The 17,669-nt window shown below is 43.5% G+C and overlaps 2 protein-coding genes across 5 annotated transcripts in view; one reads left to right on the top strand and one right to left on the bottom strand.

Annotated features, from left to right (window-relative positions):
- Positions 1-221: 221 nt before the first annotated feature.
- Positions 222-4,538, top strand: alg11 (ALG11 alpha-1,2-mannosyltransferase). 2 transcript variants are annotated; one of them, XM_077551761.1, is made up of 5 exons: positions 222-333; positions 2,732-2,953; positions 3,027-3,398; positions 3,464-4,029; positions 4,096-4,538. In XM_077551761.1, the coding sequence occupies exons 1-5, from the start codon at positions 299-301 to the stop codon at positions 4,371-4,373; spliced, it is 1,473 nt and encodes a 490-aa protein (XP_077407887.1). In that variant the 5' UTR covers positions 222-298; the 3' UTR covers positions 4,374-4,538. The 2 variants fall into 2 exon arrangements, with proteins under 2 accessions (XP_077407887.1, XP_077407896.1); XM_077551770.1 differs by lacking the exon at positions 222-333 and adding an exon at positions 364-515.
- A 1,848-nt stretch (positions 4,539-6,386) lies between these two features.
- Positions 6,387-17,669, bottom strand: part of raph1b (Ras association (RalGDS/AF-6) and pleckstrin homology domains 1b) — a 37,912-nt gene continuing 26,629 nt past the window's right edge. For all 3 annotated transcript variants that reach the window (XM_077551730.1, XM_077551749.1, XM_077551740.1), the window contains 11 exons: positions 16,946-17,020; positions 15,431-15,508; positions 14,347-14,506; positions 13,372-13,493; positions 12,745-12,810; positions 12,526-12,669; positions 12,185-12,295; positions 12,010-12,108; positions 11,801-11,921; positions 11,580-11,716; positions 6,387-10,370 (listed from right to left, as the gene is read on the bottom strand). In XM_077551730.1, the coding sequence (XP_077407856.1) occupies positions 7,851-10,370; positions 11,580-11,716; positions 11,801-11,921; positions 12,010-12,108; positions 12,185-12,295; positions 12,526-12,669; positions 12,745-12,810; positions 13,372-13,493; positions 14,347-14,506; positions 15,431-15,508; positions 16,946-17,020 (3,633 nt within the window). In that variant the 3' untranslated portion in view covers positions 6,387-7,850. The remainder of the gene's footprint in view (positions 10,371-11,579; positions 11,717-11,800; positions 11,922-12,009; positions 12,109-12,184; positions 12,296-12,525; positions 12,670-12,744; positions 12,811-13,371; positions 13,494-14,346; positions 14,507-15,430; positions 15,509-16,945; positions 17,021-17,669) is intronic.

Here is a 17,669-nt window from a genome sequence, read left to right as displayed (position 1 = left end):
ATAAATGTTTACAGTTATTGAACAAATAAACGTGATGTTTTATTTAATTACAATTCAAAATTAATGACAGATTTGTTTTTAATTTCTTGCATGATTCACACTTTTTTTTAGGGGTTTGATTGCATACCTGACACTAGGCAATGTGTAATGATTCTGAATCTGTCCTGCCAATATGCCCAAAGCAGCAGTTGTGGTGTAGTTATACATCCTCACTTATAGATGGCGCTAATCAAGCGAAGCCACACAAAAAAGTGACAAGTTGAAAGGTGACGCGTGCAGTGTGGTGTCTGTTGGCAAGATGTCGGCACACGACGAACTGGTTCTGTGTATGTGGTATGTACACCAGTCACACACTATACCTGTTTGTACATGTAAAAATCTCAATCGACTTTGAAAACCTTTGCTGTTTCGTTTTATTTAATTTTCTCGCCGCATTATTATTTTTATTTTCAGAAGTCCTCGCTTTACGACGAAGTCGCTTTCCTACGACGACGACGTAACGTAAATGTTTGAATGTAAATATACTTCTAGCCCATAAATACTTTATAACACGAATAAACTGGTAACTGAGCGTGTCTCCTTGAGATTTGCAGTAGATTGTAGTTTCTCTGAATGTTCCGCTGAGAGGTTAGCTGTTTCCCCCCCTAAATTGCAATACTTGTGTTTTGTTTTTACATTATACTGTACAGTACTCATAATGTAAAAAACAAAATGAGTTGTGATGTACATCAATACTGCATCATACTCAGATTTTTGCAATATTTGTTTAACACTGTGCATGAGAGAGGCAACATTAAATACATCTGTCAGTGTGATGCAGTACTGTATATTCTACAAACCTAATTCCCCAAAAGTTGGGACACTATACAAATTGTGAATAAAAAATGAATGCAATTATGTGGAAGTGCCAAATTTTAATATTTTATTCAGAATAGAACATAGAGAACAGGTCAAAAGTTTAAACTGAGAAAATGTATAATTTTAAGGGAAAACTATGTTGATTTCAAATTCCATGGTGTCAGTAAATCTCAAAAAAGTTGGGACAAGGCCATTTTCACCACTGAGGCAACGGCGGCTGGCGGTGGACTGTGTTCACCCACAATGCTTTCTGGAAGTATTGCTGAGCCCTTTCTGTGATATCCCTTACAGTAAGCATTCCTGTTTGCGGTGCAGTGCCATTTAAGGGCCCGAAGATCATGGGCATCCAGTAAGATTTTTGGGCCTTGACCCTTACACACAGAGATTGTTCCAGATTCTCTGAATCTTTGGATGATGTTATGCACTGTAGATGATGATTACTTCAACCTTTTTGCAGTTTTTCCCTGGTAAACACGAGGTCTGTGCCAAAAAATCGATTCTCATAAGAATAGCGATTCTCATTTAGTACGATTCAGAATCTATTTTAAATGTCCCAAAATTGATTTTATTTAAATTATTTTATACTGTCTTGCCTTTGTCTGTGTGCCTTTATTTGGAGCGCTGTTCATGTTATACCCAGTTTGGCCTTTGAGGGGCAGTGTGGTTCCATGCGGTCTAATACACTGTTAAGTTGTAGCCACATTAGAGAGTAGAAGGAAAAGGTCACGATGAAGTTATTCCAATAAAAAAAATAATTCATCGTGGAGCCGTTCTTTTGAGTGATAAAAGTGCCGCGAGTAGTGCGCTAATTAGTATTAGCGAGTCAGACTGGAGTAGATCATTACAATTCCTTGCACATCTATAGATTGAAGAAAAAAATCATTGTCAATCAAATCATTTTGAATCAAAAATCGTTCTTAATTCCCACCCCTAGTAAACACCTTTCTGATATTTCTCCACTATCTTTCTGCGCAACATTGGAGGAATTGGTGATTTTCTACCCAGCTTCGCTTCTGAGAGACACTGCCACTCCGAGAAGCTCTTTTTATACTCCAATCAAGTTGTCAATGGACCTCATTAGTGGTAACTGGTCTTCCAGCCGTTTTTTTATAGGGGCAATTGACTTTTCCAGCCTCTTATTGCTACCTGTCCCAACTTTTTTGAGATTTGTTGGCACCATGAAATTTACAATGAACATATTTTTCCCTTAAAATTATACATTTTCTCAGTTTAAACTTTTGACCTGTCATCTATGTTCTATTCTGAACAAAATATAAAAATTTGGCACTTTCACATAATTGCATTCAGTTTTTATTCACAATTTGTATAGTGTCCCGTAGGGGTGTTAGAAAAAATCGATTTGGCAATATATCGCGATATTACAGCGCGCAATTCTCGAATGGATTCGATATGCAGTCGAATCGATTTTCAAACATACATTTTTTATGGGAACATAAATGTATATATATATTAATGGAACATTAAGCCTTAATATTTTATTTCAGTGCTGTTCAAACATAAAACAGACTGCAAACTGTTTGTTAAATGCAGTGGCTCAGTTATAAGCCTGAATTTTCAGATAAATACATTTTCATACAAATTTTACAGTATACATGTACAAGTTTACTGATTAGTATTTTTGAAATTTGAGTTTTTAAAAAATCGCAATAATCAATTTATAGGGGATTATTGGGATTAATCGGTATCGAATCAAATTGTGACCTATGAATCGTGATACGAATCAAATCGCCAGGTACCAGGCAATTCACGCCCCTAGACTGTCCCGACTTTTTTGGAATTGGGTTTGTACAATCACAATGACAAATATATTGTTTAAGCAATCTCTGTGTGTTTCTGTCGGGCTGCTGTGTAGCTTCCTGTGGAAGGTGCTGTACCACTTGCTGTTTGTGTGTCTGCTACTGCTTTCTGTGCTGGTCCTGCTGATGCTGGCAGTGCGTCTGTGGCTAAAAGGCAAAAGGAGCACTCGATACGCCAGGACCGGACGTCCCGCGGTGGCTTTCTTCCACCCCTACTGCAATGCTGGTGGTGGGGGAGAGAGGGTGCTCTGGTGTGCGATCAGGGCTCTACAGCGAAGGTATAGTTGACGGTCCGGATTGTGGCCAATTCATGAGAGTTAAATTATTGATGCGTGTTCTACGTTTACACAGGTACCCAGACATCGACATTGTGGTCTACACGGGTGACCTCGGCGTTTTGCCCCACGAGATTGTGGATGGAGCACGCCGCCGCTTTAACATCGTGTTTCCTCGGCCGATTCACTTTGTTTTCCTGAGGCTGAGACTCCTTGTGGAGCCCAGTCTGTTTCCTCACTTCACCCTGCTCGGACAAAGCATGGGCTCCATCTTTTTGGGATGGGAAGCGCTCACAGAATTCGTCCCTGACATTTACATCGACTCAATGGGATATGCTTTCACTCTGCCCCTTTTTCGCTACCTGGGAGGATGCAGCGTATGCGCTTACGTCCACTACCCCACCATCAGCACTGACATGCTCTCGGTGGTGAGAGAAAGGAACCCCAGGTACGCTTTTACTTGCATAATACAGATGAAGCGGTAACCCTAATTATAAACTATTCTCGTCCCAGGTTCAACAACACAGGCTACATTTCTAACAGTCTTTTTCTGAGTGCCTTCAAGCTACTCTACTACTGCCTGTTTGCGATGTTCTATGGCATGGCCGGTTCCTGCAGTGATCTAGTCATGGTCAACTCCACCTGGACGCTTGACCACATACTGTCACTGTGGCACGCCTCTAATCGCACCAGTGTGGTCTACCCGCCCTGTGACGTCAGCGCGTTCCTGGACGTCCCGCTGGAGGAGGACGAGGAGAAAAAGTGCCACTCGATCGTCTCCATCGGGCAGTTCCGGCCCGAGAAGGACCACCGGCTGCAGATCAAAGCTTTCAAGAAGGTGTTGGACCGGCGGAGGGAGACCGCTGGGGGCAGGGAGACTCTGAAGCTGGTCCTGATTGGCGGATGCAGGAATCAGGAGGATGAGGATAGGGTAGTAATGCTGCGGGGGTTGTGCCACGAGCAGGGCGTGGCTGACAGGGTGGAGTTTAAACTTAACATACCCTTTGCAGAGTTAAAAAAAGAGTTGGGCGGGGCCACTATTGGACTGCACACTATGTGGAACGAGCACTTTGGCATTGGTAATTGAGCATCATTGATTTGCTTGTTTGTTAAATGTGTTGACCGCTCTGCCCCTCCCACTTCAGGTGTTGTGGAGTGCATGGCGGCAGGCAAAGTGATCCTCGCCCACAAGTCCGGCGGTCCCAAACTGGACATCGTGGTGCCTTTCGAAGGAGGCCAAACGGGCTTCCTTGCCGATGATGAGGACAGCTACGCTGAGGCCATCGAAGAGATTTTAAGTCTTACACCCGCTAGCCGCCTGCAGATACGACGCAACGCCCGCCAATCAGTGGCTCGCTTCTCAGATCAGGAATTTGAAGTGTCTCTCCTGGCCGCTTTGGAACGTCTGATGGGGGACATTTGAACGATGAAAAGGACTGCGTGTACAGTGTACATGTCATCTGTGACTGGAGCCTTTGAAACTTTGCACTTGGGGGACATTCATGGTACATTCCAAAAGTGTGAATTTGTGAAACACTACGGTAATAAAAAAATAAATATATATATATATTTATTTTATTTTATTTTATTTCTGGGGTTCTCTATTTATGATGTTTATGCGAATGCACTAGTAAAGTCATAAAAGTCAAAGTATTTAGAAAAAAAGACTTAGTGGACATTAATATAAAATAAGTGAATAAAAACACTTAAAATGGCAGTAACTGAGTGATCCTTCTCATGTGACCAATTATTCTTAAATTGATTTGCAAACTGGAACCATTGGGAGTCGGGACCATCTTAAATCTAGGACCCCTGTATTACACACTATAGTGCCTCTTTGCAACATAATCACAGAATAAAAAAGGAGGGACTAAATATTTAATGAATGGACTGACGGACTGAATACTTGTCCAAGTGCACATTTCCTTTCTTTAGTCCTATTCAGATCAAGGCATTGATTGACAATGAACTGAAGATGCGTTTTATGGATGGATCTGATTTTGAACATTTAGCCCTGAAGAAAATTCAGACTGATGGTGTTGAAACGAGCTGCCTTTATCTGACATCGGTAGTAAAAACCAAAACAAACATTGAAACAGGAGCTGTTAAAAATACTTTTTGCAAAGTTAATTGACTTGAGGTTAACCACTGGAAACATTTTTGAAAATGTTTTCCTGTCCTGCTTAGTTGAATTGGCACAATCAATAATGCTGTAGCAAAGGTTGAGAGGAGTTGGGACTGAAGCTAATCAGACTCGGAAAGGCATAGAAATAAAACAGTTGAGACAAATTGTTCGCCCGTGTCAGTTTGAATCCACACACGTGGCTCTGCTGCAGTTGCTCAGAGGAGTTTGCCTCCTGTGACCTCTTGACAGGGATCGTGCTCAATGACAGCAGGCGGCGGCACACTAACCTGGCGCAATGTTTGGCTGAATGAATGCGATCTATGCTGTCAGCCATCTTAAAGCTGCGCTTTGTAATAGCCTTTTTATTTGACCATTTATGATGGAAACATTTTTTAATTAGTAGATTAACCTTTGCAAGCCTCTGGTCAATAGATTTCAGACTGGCCTCGGGTTTGAATTTCCTGCTGCTTGCGGAACTGTCATGTGCTCATTGTGTACGTGAAGAAGAGAGCGCACACTTTCATATTTAGGCCACAGGTGGCAGTAACGATTCAAAATTCCATTTTCGGCGTTCAGCAGCTTTAACAGTACGACCTCAGGCTCAGCAGTTGACTATATGATAGCTAGCTGTAGCTGTTGCTATGCTAACTGTAAGAATAAAGGGGTTAAACCTGAGTAACAGGGTTGCATTGACTTGAGTGACACTGCATTATGGCTGTAAACATCGGAAACATTTAAAAAATTAAAGAGAACTGAATATTTGGTCTACTCATGAGCAGAGCTTGATTATGTCATTTCATTTTTGCTCAGTCAACTCAAGGAGCTATTCTTTCTCTGGTAGACACCTAAAAAGGTTTTAGAACGGTCGGGTGCACGTTGAGACTGGGAGACATTTTCAGAGCACAGAAAATGTCCTCCAATTCTGGAATGACATAATGCCAAGTACTAAAACTACTCACTGAAACTCTTAATGTACATATAGGATATTTAACAGTACACCAGGAGGACCCAAAACACCTCCTCCACAGTCCCACAAGGTATATCAGTAATGACCTGGTTTGGAAATAAGTCTGGATGAACTTTGTTCAACATCCTTGGACTGGACTACTCAATAGTGCATTTGGAGAGACTTTCGTGAAGATGGTACAGGCCAGGTAGAAAAAAAAAATAATAGACGGAGACATGGGAAACCACTAGAGGGCGTTGCCCTTTGATGACAGAAAACATTTTACGTCATAACTTTTAAATAATCACCTGACCTTTGATAAACCCTGGCTGTACTACAGGCTGAACAAATAACTCAGGACAAAATTTGGTTTGAACATTTATATTGTGAATTTCGGTTTATAAGCAATGACACATTGAATCAATTTGCAACCATTTAGGCCCCACATGAGTACATCAATAACTTACACACAGAACTGTAGCAAATGTCCCATTAAGGACAGATTAAAAAAAAAAAATGTCACAACCATGTTGGTTAGAATAAAAGAGTACCATGTTGAACTGTACGGAGTCAACCAATACCACAAATACTTTTTTTTCCAAGATAGACCATGTGAATGTAACAGTTTCCATTGGTCTTCATCATCCCTTCAACAAATTCAACACCATTTCATCTTTATTGGTGATGTAAATGTCATCTTGACACATAGCTCAAGCACCCTGATGAAAATGAAGGCATTGCTGCAAGCAGCTAGGCTGAAAACTTTGATGGCGCCACAAAGAATCCAGATGCAACAGACTCAAGTAATATGAGCGCAAAAGTCAAGTCTTATGTCCCCTTCACTTGAATTGAGTGTTCCACGACATGACTTGGTGTATTGTAACAGCAAGTATGCCATTGAGTATCCTTCACATAGATGAATCCACCCTACTTCATGGATTGTTGCAATATGAGACGGTGGGTGCATTGTGGAGACAGCATGGAAGCAGCAGCTGCAGCAACTGTACAGACAGACTAAAAAAATGAAAATAAAATAATAAAATAAAATCACTCCACAACAATTCCCCTCCAATTTTCTTCAGAAGTCCGTGTTAAGTTTTTCACGAGTATTTTCCCCCAGCCTGCCGAGCATTCTGAACCCCACCCCAGCCCCACTGTGCAAGTCTGAAAGAATAAGGCCTCCTTCTTTGCTTTTGTCACAGAATAAGACTATTTACAAAGACACCACTTAAGAAAGTTTGAGCAGATTTTAAACTCTAAATTATTGACATTGTGTGGATGTGAGCCATTCATGTTTTACTTCCGATATACATTCCATTGTCACATCTGACCAGACCTTCGTTGATCCTAAATAAAAACACTTCAATTGATCATTTAAATAATTTCACACAAACACGCCTCTTACTCATGTACATGCATGTGCTCAATGCATGTTTTTATGAGTCCCACACACAGCAACCACACACATGCGCTCACATTTACAACCCGAACAAGGTCCTTTTTTCCTTTCCAATATGCAGCAACAGAAGATGGTACTTGGTTTGGGTCCAACCTGAATCTCGTCATATTGACCAAATTCATATGTAATTGAGTTCAAATGCTAAATGCACAAGAGTTATAATTACGAGTTTGGGAGAGATTGGCGGTAAGGTCAAAACTACATGCTAAGAGTCTAAATATTGATAAGTAAAATCCTGAGCATTTGAAAAATGTGAACCCTCACTGACCAAATTCTGAATTAGCTTTTGGTATATACAATAGCAATTTGTTATTGTGATCCCAAACAGGTAGAGGAATATTCTCTCATTCCCTAATTTTTTTTTCCACCACTACCCAGTAAGCTTGGTGGTATCCCCCCGTTTTGGTGGTGCAGGTGGGGGTCCTCGTCGTAGCGTTGCATAGCCTGAGATGTTCCCGGACATGTAGCTGTCATTTCCTCCGTTGCTTTGCTTTCCTTGTTCAAGGAGCAGCTCAGGGGGAGGCGGCGGGAGTGCCATGTCATCCATAGTCCCAGCAGGGTCCACTTTGCCTTGCCTACCCACAGACTTTCGCTTGAGGGTCCGGTTCAGATCCGCAAGGAAGTTGGGCTGGCCTGAGCTGCCCTTTGGTGAGGTGGGTGGTGGGGAAAGTGACGGAGGTTCTGGTGTGGTGTTGCTACGGCGCACAAGTGTCGGCGGTGGAGGAGTTTTTTTCAGGGAGCTCTTACCCCAAGTAGAGTTGTTAATAACACAGACTGGTGGGGGAGGGGGAGGAGGAGGAGCTTGAGGCTGGGGGTTCACCACAGCTACTCTTGGAGGTCCACTACTAGGAGTATCGCTCCCAGGGAGAGGTGGAGGCGGGAACAGCTCAGACGGTGGCGGTGGAGGAGGGAAGTAGGCACACTCGGCTGGCGGGGAGGGGAAGTCACCGCCGGATTGCTTCGCCTGGCTCACTTTGGCCTGAAGACCCAAGGGCAGGTTGGCCAGATTTAGCTTACCGGGTTTTGGGGGTGCACGGGGTCCCCCTGAGGGATCCTTTGATGAAGACCCAGTTGAGGCAGAGGTGGGAGATTGGGAGGATGAAGGTGTGTTACTCTCTGGGGCAAACTTACTGAGAAGATTCTTCCTGGATTCTTCATAGGACGCTGAAGAGTTCAACTTGATGCTGGAGTTCCTCTGGGGGGTCGGAGGAGGTTTTTTCCCTCCTAGACTGGAGGGTGATGTATTTAAAGGTGATCCCATATTCCCTGGAGGAAGAGGAGGGGGTGGTGGTGTTGGACAAAAGGCAGGGGCCAACGGAGCTGGTGGTGGAGCAGGAAAACTAGTACTGTTGACTTGAACGCTGTCCGGAGGGGGCGGGAACTCAGAAGACTGCAGCTGCTGACTGCCAACAGGCTGCCATTTTGGTTTGGACTTGACTGCAGGTGAGGAGAGGGGAACTTTGGGGCTCTCCGTGTGGTTGGTTACTTGGGACGAAGCCCCTGGAAACTGACTTGCGAGCTGTTTGACCAAAGACGAAACAGGGGGCGTTCCTGTGGAAACAGGCGAGGGCTTGGACAGACTGTGCTTGGGAAGAGTCGGCGGAGGCTGGCTGGAGGTGTAGCCTGTCTGCAGACTGAACTGCTTCTTGAGGGGTGCGGGTGGAGGAGGGGGCGGCGGGGGTGGCACTCCACCCATGGTGGCTGGTGGTGGCGCAGGTGGGAAAGGTGAGACAGGTGACACAGGTTTGGGGGCAGGATGGGGAACAAATCCTGGGTTAAAGGATTTGGGTGGCGCTGGTGGAGGAGGTGGGAAATGGGCTGGCACTGGGAGCTGCTGCGGAGGTGGTGGGGGTGGTGGAGGAGGTGGCGGCGATGGAGTAGGAGCAGGAGGCGGGGAGTCTTCTACTTCTCCGTTTGCTGCCAGGAGATCTCGTGGCGGGCTGGGAAACCTTTCTTTTAGTGCATGCTTCAGCCCGGTTGGATAAGTTGATTGGCTGATGGGAGCCGCTGCTGATGGGGGCGGGGGTGGAAATACTACTCCATTGGTCTGTGGAGGCGGCGGGATGAAGGCAGCGAGGGCGTTTGGACTGGGTGGGCCAAACTTGAGCGCAGCCATGGCAGAGCCGGGAGTTGGCATGGATGGTGGCGGTGGAGGAGGAGGTGGAGGCGGGACATTAGTCCTTGCTGCAATGTGATTCACATTTGGTTTGATTTGCACCTTTGCGGTGGGTGGTGTCTGGGATGGGGGAGGTTGTTGGGGATGCATCCTGTGGTGACTGCCAGCCTGGTTCTGGTTCTGGAGCCTAGTTATCGTACTGAACTTGTACATGTTGAGAGCTGGAGAGTAGTGCGACATGGCTTGGACTGGGGGTGGTGAAGGTGGTGGGGGTGGTGGAGGTGGAGGCGGCGGAGGAGCTGGCTGTTGGTGGGGGGAACACACGTGGCTGTAGTTACTCTCGCCGCCCTGTGGCAGCTGTTGGGACGTCACAAGGTTGTGGTTGCTTACTCTGTGTGGCGGCTGATTGGAGTTTGCGTGAAACTGCTGCTGTTGAAGTGACGGTGGTGGTGGAGGCACTTGGATGTAGCTGTTCTGCGGGCAAATGTGGCTGTAACTGCTCATGGTGTGCGGCTCCTGTTGTTGCGAAGGCTGCTGCAAGCGCTGAGGGGACTGTGGCTGTGGGACCTGTGGCTGCGGGACCTGTTGAGGCGACTGAGGCTTTGGTGGCAGGTGCTGCTCAACTGGGTGTGGTTGAAGCTGTTGCTGGGGATGAGGCGGAGGAGGCGGAGGAGGCGTTGTCAGGGCCGCATGGTCGACTGAATGCTGGCTGTGATGGCGGTGACTTTGGGAAGCATGTGGCAAAGTGGCTCCTCTAGAAGCCTCCATTCGCATCTGTTGGAAACAGAATGTGTATTAGGGTTAGGAGCAAACAAGACACAGAAGCAGTCTACAGACTTGAGCCGCTTACACAACGGCCATCAAAGACACTGTCGTGAGGGTGCAGTATCAATGCGAGATGGGAGATTAAAGTTGATAAGAATTTATATCAGGGGTGGATGTACCATCGGTTTTAAATTCAAAATTTGTGGAAAGCAATGGTCATTGATGCAATCCATCTACTATAATTTATTGAAAACACTTTTTTTTTTAATAAAAAAAACAATGAACAAACAAATCAACCAAAATCCAGAGGGTGTACGTACAAAATTACGAAAATTCGTCACATTGTTTAGGGTGACCATATTTAGGGTGACACACTGCCTGGCCTCAAGATACTGTAATGATACTCAAAGTTTGTTGCAAAATGCCATACTTTAGTACTATTTGTATGTATAACTCCTCTGTATGAGTAGAAAAAAAAACCTTTTCTTGAAGTCTTACTTGACAAATGAATAAATAATCACATAATTTTGTAAGCCCAACCGTTTTTGCTCCTGTGATGCAGTCCGTTCCCAAAGCCGATTGGCTGGTGCGGAGAAATGTATTTATTTTTTAAACGTTGGTGAATATGTGAATGTGACGATTTTAAGTGTGCCGCACTGTGTCTCGCTCCAAATAGCCAGACAATTCTCAGTTGCTCACCCCACATTTAATGTTTAATGTACCATTCGCCAACATGTCACTGATGTCTGTGGAGTGGACGCATTTCAATTTATATTGTGCTTTGTTAAAATGCCCGTGCTTAATAGGCCTAAATATTTTATAATTATATTATAATTGTAATTAATTGTAATAAATGCAATGACAATGAAAAAATTGGCATAATTTTTTGGGGCCGTTTCGATTTTCAGCCAAGCATTTTTCATTTTCGGTTTCGGCCCAAAAATGTAATTTCGGTGCATCCCTAGATTTGTCCCAAAAGGGGTCGGGATATGAACAAAGAAACAACCGTAAATAAAAACAAATACGTCTTACCTTATGACATGTTTTGTATAAAAGTGGGTTGATTCACCAGATGTCAAGAAGTATTTTCAAAAGTATTTTTTTTTTCACCATTGTGATTTTTTAGTAAACATACATCAATCCTGTCTTTATTGATACGTTTGCAATTCACTAATTAACCCGGACGCTAGTGTAAAAGTACTTTTGGAGTGGTCATACCTTAGTGTTTTCCTCTAATTGAGTGCCTCTCTTCCATGCCTCTGAGAAAATTGAGCTCACAACACTCTGGGAGCGACCATGAGAGGACCCGGTGTCCACACCGCTGTCTGAATGGCCTGAATGATTAGATTGCGATTCTAGAGGCATGAATAAGGATGGAAAATAGAGTTAGAAACTTAAATTGAACAGCATCTTGTTTCTTCATACTAAAAATGACCTACCATGTATACTTGCAGAACTGGATCCTGATCGAATGCTAGAGGTCGATAGAGAGGACCAATCATAGGCTGCCTCTGTTCTTTTCATAGCCTCCTGGTAGTTCATATAGAGCTGCTTCCCATACTGGACAGAAGTCAATCACACAGAGGTTTTTACATTTCGACACAAAAATAATTTGTGTTGGACAGAAACCTGATCTTAAGTGGCTTACCTTTGCAATTCTAATTCCATTCACCCACTGGTGCAAGGTCCTGACATCATCACAGCACAGGTACTTAATATATTGTGATTTCTTCTGGATCTGTGGATGCTGGATGACAACAAAACGTAGTGCATTTCTTGTCATGAAGAACAATAAACAGACAAAATATGTCCCCTTCATATACCTTCAAAGCCAGGCAGTAGTCAGTAGGAGCTTTATATTTGCTGCGATAGTCTTGACCATAATAGACGTTCACATGGTCCAGTTGCAAGAAGCACACAAGATCTCTGGATGCCTACAGAAAACGGAGATGACGTGTTGTGCAAGACTTGACTTGTGAAGTCTAATGTAAGATGGTTGCTGAATGACCTTGCAGGTGCCAAAAGTCAAACAAATCTGTACAGAAAGTGCAATGAGGTCCCAAACAGGAAATACCAAGCAGCGGCCCTCATGATTGTGGTTCTTATGAACAAAATTTACATTACTGTCATTTTTTCTAAATGGTGGGACTTGAGACTCACTGACCTTGGCTTTGCCTTTGGGGACATAGTAGATTCCAGAAGCCCTGAGGAGGAAGTAGCGCTTCTTCCATGACTTCTTGCCATCATCCTTTAGCCACAGCACACCTTCAATCTCAGGCACGGACACGGAGCCACCGCAGAAGCACTCCTGAAAATGGATGTGTAAAAGCTCTTTTGTTGCTTGAAGGAAAAGAGGTAATTGTGCGGTTGTTCATGATCCCACCTCCAATAAAGCCTCTTTATTCCTGTCAGCCATTTCGGAAGTCTCTTTACGACCCAACAAATAGTTCTGGATGGAGAAGATTAGTTGAGGGGATGGAAGGAGGAGACAGTGTTAAGTCAGTACTTGCTTTAGAGCTCCGACCTACTTCTAACTTTCCAGCACAAACAGTTTATTGTTTAAAATGAGATCTCCATTAGTTTTCACAGTGGTGAAAATTATTCTTCCTGGGGTCCCTCACAGAAACTACAAATATAAAACAAACATACTTCTTTACAAAATCAGAATCAACATAATCAACATAATTTACCAAAACTTTCCCAAATGCAAACATAAAATAAACAAACAGAAAGGAGCCTGCAGTTAACATCCTAGAATCACACTGTACTACCAATTTTCACATTTCATCACATAATTCATTTATATACAAAGTTATCTAACATTATTCATAATTTATTTTCCAATTATTGCTTGTATGGGGGAAGATGGTTCCAGTCACTCTCTTGTTTGCAACGTAGGCATCACAGCGGATGCATAAACTATGTGTTTGTGTCTATAGCCTGACAAGTGTATTCAGCATACAAGCCATCTCACTGGTCGCATGTTTGTGTGGAGGTGTCAGGCATCTACCTGCGGGTTCTTGAAGAGAGCATATTTCTCGATGCGCTCAATGAACATGAGCTTGTTGTGACTGTCCCGTGTCCAGTTCAACAGATTCTCCACCAAGTTCTCGTGGTCCTCGAAAATACGTTCTGATCAAGAGAGGAGATGAACCAAAAGTTTTCTTTTCCCCATCATTTGATCGAGATTATGCACAAATGACAAGCAATTGGAGGAGTCGGCCATTGACCAAAGAAGACCTTACAGACTGTTAACATTTTCACATTTCCCGTTTTGCACAATTTGGTGCTGCTGATTCAAATGAGTAAATGCTTGGCCTTGGTGAAGATTTGTGCTCAACGTGCCGCTGTAGTGTCCCAGCCAGCAAATTTTGGTTCCCAGAACATTCTGAGAACCCCTACAGTAACGTTCCCCCAGAGGTTAGGTTGGTTCAAGTTCTTTGTATGAAAGCTGCATTCTTAAACACTACACTGAATGTCAGTTGTGCCAGCCATCCTACAAATTACTGATTCTTGTAGTGCATACATTTGCACAGCGCCAGGTGACGCTCGTTTTCTGTACTCTCCAACTATCTTGTTAAATTAAATGGCTAACGCTATTATAAAACGGCAATATTTATTATTTCTAAATGCTAAAAGCACATTGCTTCATGAAGTTAATAATAATGCTGTGCCAGATAAAGAAAAAAAAAAGATAACATTTAGAATGTTCCAAAAACTTTCCATAGGAACCAAGGGAAAACATTAAAGCATATCGTTTGTTATAAACTAAAAACGTTTCTCTTTGGGTTGGTTCTAATTACCCTTTAGATAGCCAAATACTGACGTTCTTTAAACGTTTGGTGGAAATCCGTATAACGTTACACGCAGCTACAACAATGTCCTCCCTCTGGGCAATTCTATTTTTGCAGGGGTGGATTATGGCTTAGAAATAGCATTAATTAAAAAAATAGCATTAATTTGGTTCAGTTAGGGCATATCTTACCCATTTGGAGCTCAGTAATGGTTTCCACCAGAGACCAGTCTGGGCTGTAGCCACAGTGAGACTTGTCCAGCAGGCTGTCCAGCACCTGCCTGACCGTCTGCCTCTCATCCACCATCATGGTCTTGGAACTCTCGTCTGACATGTGCACCCTGATCACCAGCTGGGAAGGTGGAAAAGGAGATGACGACAAGTGATGGTTTATTGCTGGAGCGACTTTTATGTGACCTAGTTATTCTACCGGGTCCAGCGGGGTGAAGTGGATCATCGGGTATTGAGGTTTGTTGCAAACACTGTACAAAGAGGTATTAACGGATCACAGTGTGACCATTAAAGATCAACTTCCAGTAATCTAGTTTTGCATCTAAATCGCAGCAAAAGTCGAGGAAGATTAAATTCAAGTGAACGTGACGAGCACATGTGCCAAATCCAGCCTTGCGCAGTTCGTCCTGGTGTGAAACTGAGTAAAACCCTCAATTGCTTGACCTCGCCATCTCCTTCCACTGATCCCAGCATCCAATCAGTGTGTGGCTTCAAGAGAAATTTGGATGAATGACAACGCTAAGAAAGCTGCAGACATAAGGAGTCTGGTCTGATACATTTGTCAGTCTTTGGCCAGCCACAAAACCAGAAATAACAGTTAAATAACATAATTTTCAACCCTACTCTGAAAGCTTCAATGTCAGGACATCAAATTGTGAGATATTTAGTACCAATAGCACTAATAATCACCCTTTTAAAGCCTTTTACTTCTGCAATGCATATAAAAGGATTTCTTCTTAAACGATATTGCTCCCTTACATAGAAGCAGCTCGTTCATTGAAGAAACAGGAAAAAAAAATCTGCCTCATATAAAATGGCATCTTTATATGGAGGCGTACACGCTATATCTTTCTTTGCAACCTCTTGCAGATGCACGCTCACAATCAAATGCTGCAATGACCTACTTTTGGAGCTGTGAATGAAGTTCACAAAGGAATGCAGCATGCAGCAAATATGACAAGACAGCCGTATCGACACGAATCACACAAGCTTCTGATGATGAGACCGAGCCAGGAAGAGACACAAAAAGAAAGACGGCCCTTACCTTTTTGACCTGCGCCTCTTTGATTTTCTCCAGGGCCACTCGGATCTTCTCTGCCTTCAGCTTGGCGGCGTGCTCCTCCTGAATGGTTCAAACAGGAGCGTGGTTAATAAACTCAGCAGTCACACACATTAATTAGACTGTTTGTGTCCTCGTAACCTCGCTTCATCCTCACCATCCCTGAGATTATTCATCTACTACTAAGACCAAGACTCTAACTTCATTAAATAATCATCAGTCTTCCTTGGTGGTGCAAAAAAAAATGTCAGAATGCATTTGTTTTTCCTTCCATGCCTCTGCTTTACTCACCTGCCCTCTCCAACAAGATGCCATCACCTCCATTCTGTACAAAACGTGAACAACTGATCAGAAACAAACGCTGTAAAGCCAAGTCTCATCGATTACGACATCGGTCCGTTGCTCGCTCAAATATGGCGATTCAATCCCAGTTTATGGTTCCCCTCAAGATTCTTACGGAGCTGCAGCAGCTCCCTTTGATCCCTTGTATGAGGAAAGCGAGACAATACGGGGAGATCCCCGAGAGAGCTACATGATTTGATGGGCGTGGGATCAGTTCAGAAAACCTCCGTGCCCTCCAGCCACGGAGGACATTGGAACAAAAACATCAAAATGTTCGTCACAAATAAAAAAGGAAAATGACTTCAGAAAGCAAAATCTTCCATGATAGTGATGTCAGGAGACGTGCTTAATGACAAGTGCACAACTTGACTGCTAACATAAGTAAAGAAGGATGCCCCTCCCACTTCTAACCCTTCAGTCTCTCTCTCGCTCTCTCTGCCTGGTTTAAGAGTGTGCCCAATTGAGGGACCCCCACAAAATAGCAGAGTGACTGTTCTGCCAACCCAGTGAGCTCCATGACTTGTCTCTCTTTGAACCAATCAGGCAATGGGGGTGGGGACCGTGACCAGGAGTGACCTCAGCACTAACGCACAAAGACAAGGATAGAGAAATCGAGTAAAGTGTTGAATATTTTAAGTGTTTGCACGTTAGCCGAGAGCCTCAAGGTGGGGGCATCGAGGATCGCGCCTCAAGCCTCTTACCTCCTTGACCCAGACTACCATTTACACATGACTGGCTCCAGCACTGTTTGGCTGTGTAGCGGCAGGCTTTTAGTCACCCTTTAGTGTGTAAAACAGGGTCAAGAGCGTTGTGCAGGTTCCGCGGTCACACTTTAGCTTTATCTTAAGCACGTACATGCGCACAGACACACTTTTTCAACCCGCACACACACACTTTATTAATCACATCCAAAAATTGAGCCAAATTCCAGCAGCCCTCATTTTATCCTCAGCCCTCACAAAAACTCCACAGCTAAACAATGAACGGTCGCTGCGTCTCTGCTGAATATTAGTACAGTAACACCTATGTGGGTGAACGATGATTGTGATGTGTAGGCACTAATCACATAACAAATCGGTGACATGCAGAGAAGCAGATTGTGTGAGCATTAACTCAATAAAAAGGACAAAACACAAGCATGTACTTGAAGAAATTCACCTTAGTCAGGAGGTGAGAAGGCTTTCCAGCAATGCTTTTCAGAATAAGCGAGGTTTCTTGGTCCAGATAGGAGTGCTTGGGGTGAGAAGAACAAAACAGAGCAACGGGGAGGAATGGGAAAATAAAGAAGTCAATGTCAGGTCATTCTTCGAGGGCATCGTTATACACTACTCACAAAGCGCGGGATATTCGACTTAGGGTGAAATTTCAGCATGCACCTCAAAGGCAGTATAACCTCTTGTGAATTTTGTCATTTAAGTCCATATCACAGAACAGCAAGTTGTACAAAAGTACTGAAACAATGAAAGGTCGGGCTTGTGCATTCAAAAGTCTAGAGAAGGTCAAAGTAAATTCACCTGTAACCGTGCTGATGACCATGCTAGGTTCATCCTGAACTTTGACCCCAGAGCTGATTACCCTTACTTTCTGTGAGTAGTCTATATTTGCTATGAAGTGTGGAAGTGAGAGTTAAGTTCAATAAATGAAAAGGTGGAGCTTCTAGTTGGAAAGAAGCACTGATTGTGGAGAGATGAGCTGTACTGGGCTTTACAAATTTATTACATTCAGTATCTATAATTGTATGTAATTTTGATATACGGATTACCCCCAATATCCATGGCAGATAGGTAGTGACCAACCTTCAAAAAAAGGCTAAATTCCATGAATAATTGACAGTCATTCAATTACATTGTGGGAAAATATGCTATATATATATATAGCATAT

This window comes from Vanacampus margaritifer, chromosome 1 (assembly GCF_051991255.1).
Source record: "Vanacampus margaritifer isolate UIUO_Vmar chromosome 1, RoL_Vmar_1.0, whole genome shotgun sequence".
Lineage (NCBI taxonomy): Eukaryota > Metazoa > Chordata > Actinopteri > Syngnathiformes > Syngnathidae > Vanacampus > Vanacampus margaritifer.
Note: the sequence above shows the minus strand (reverse complement) of the source record. Positions and strands in the feature narration are given on the sequence as shown.

Coding starts and splice junctions, on each gene's coding strand:
- alg11 (XM_077551761.1), top strand. CDS start 299: ATGTCGGCACACGACGAACTGGTTCTGTGTATGTG. Junction 2,954..3,026: donor ATCAGGGCTCTACAGCGAAG/GTATAGTTGACG, acceptor ACGTTTACACAG/GTACCCAGACATCGACATTG. Junction 3,399..3,463: donor GTGAGAGAAAGGAACCCCAG/GTACGCTTTTAC, acceptor TTCTCGTCCCAG/GTTCAACAACACAGGCTACA.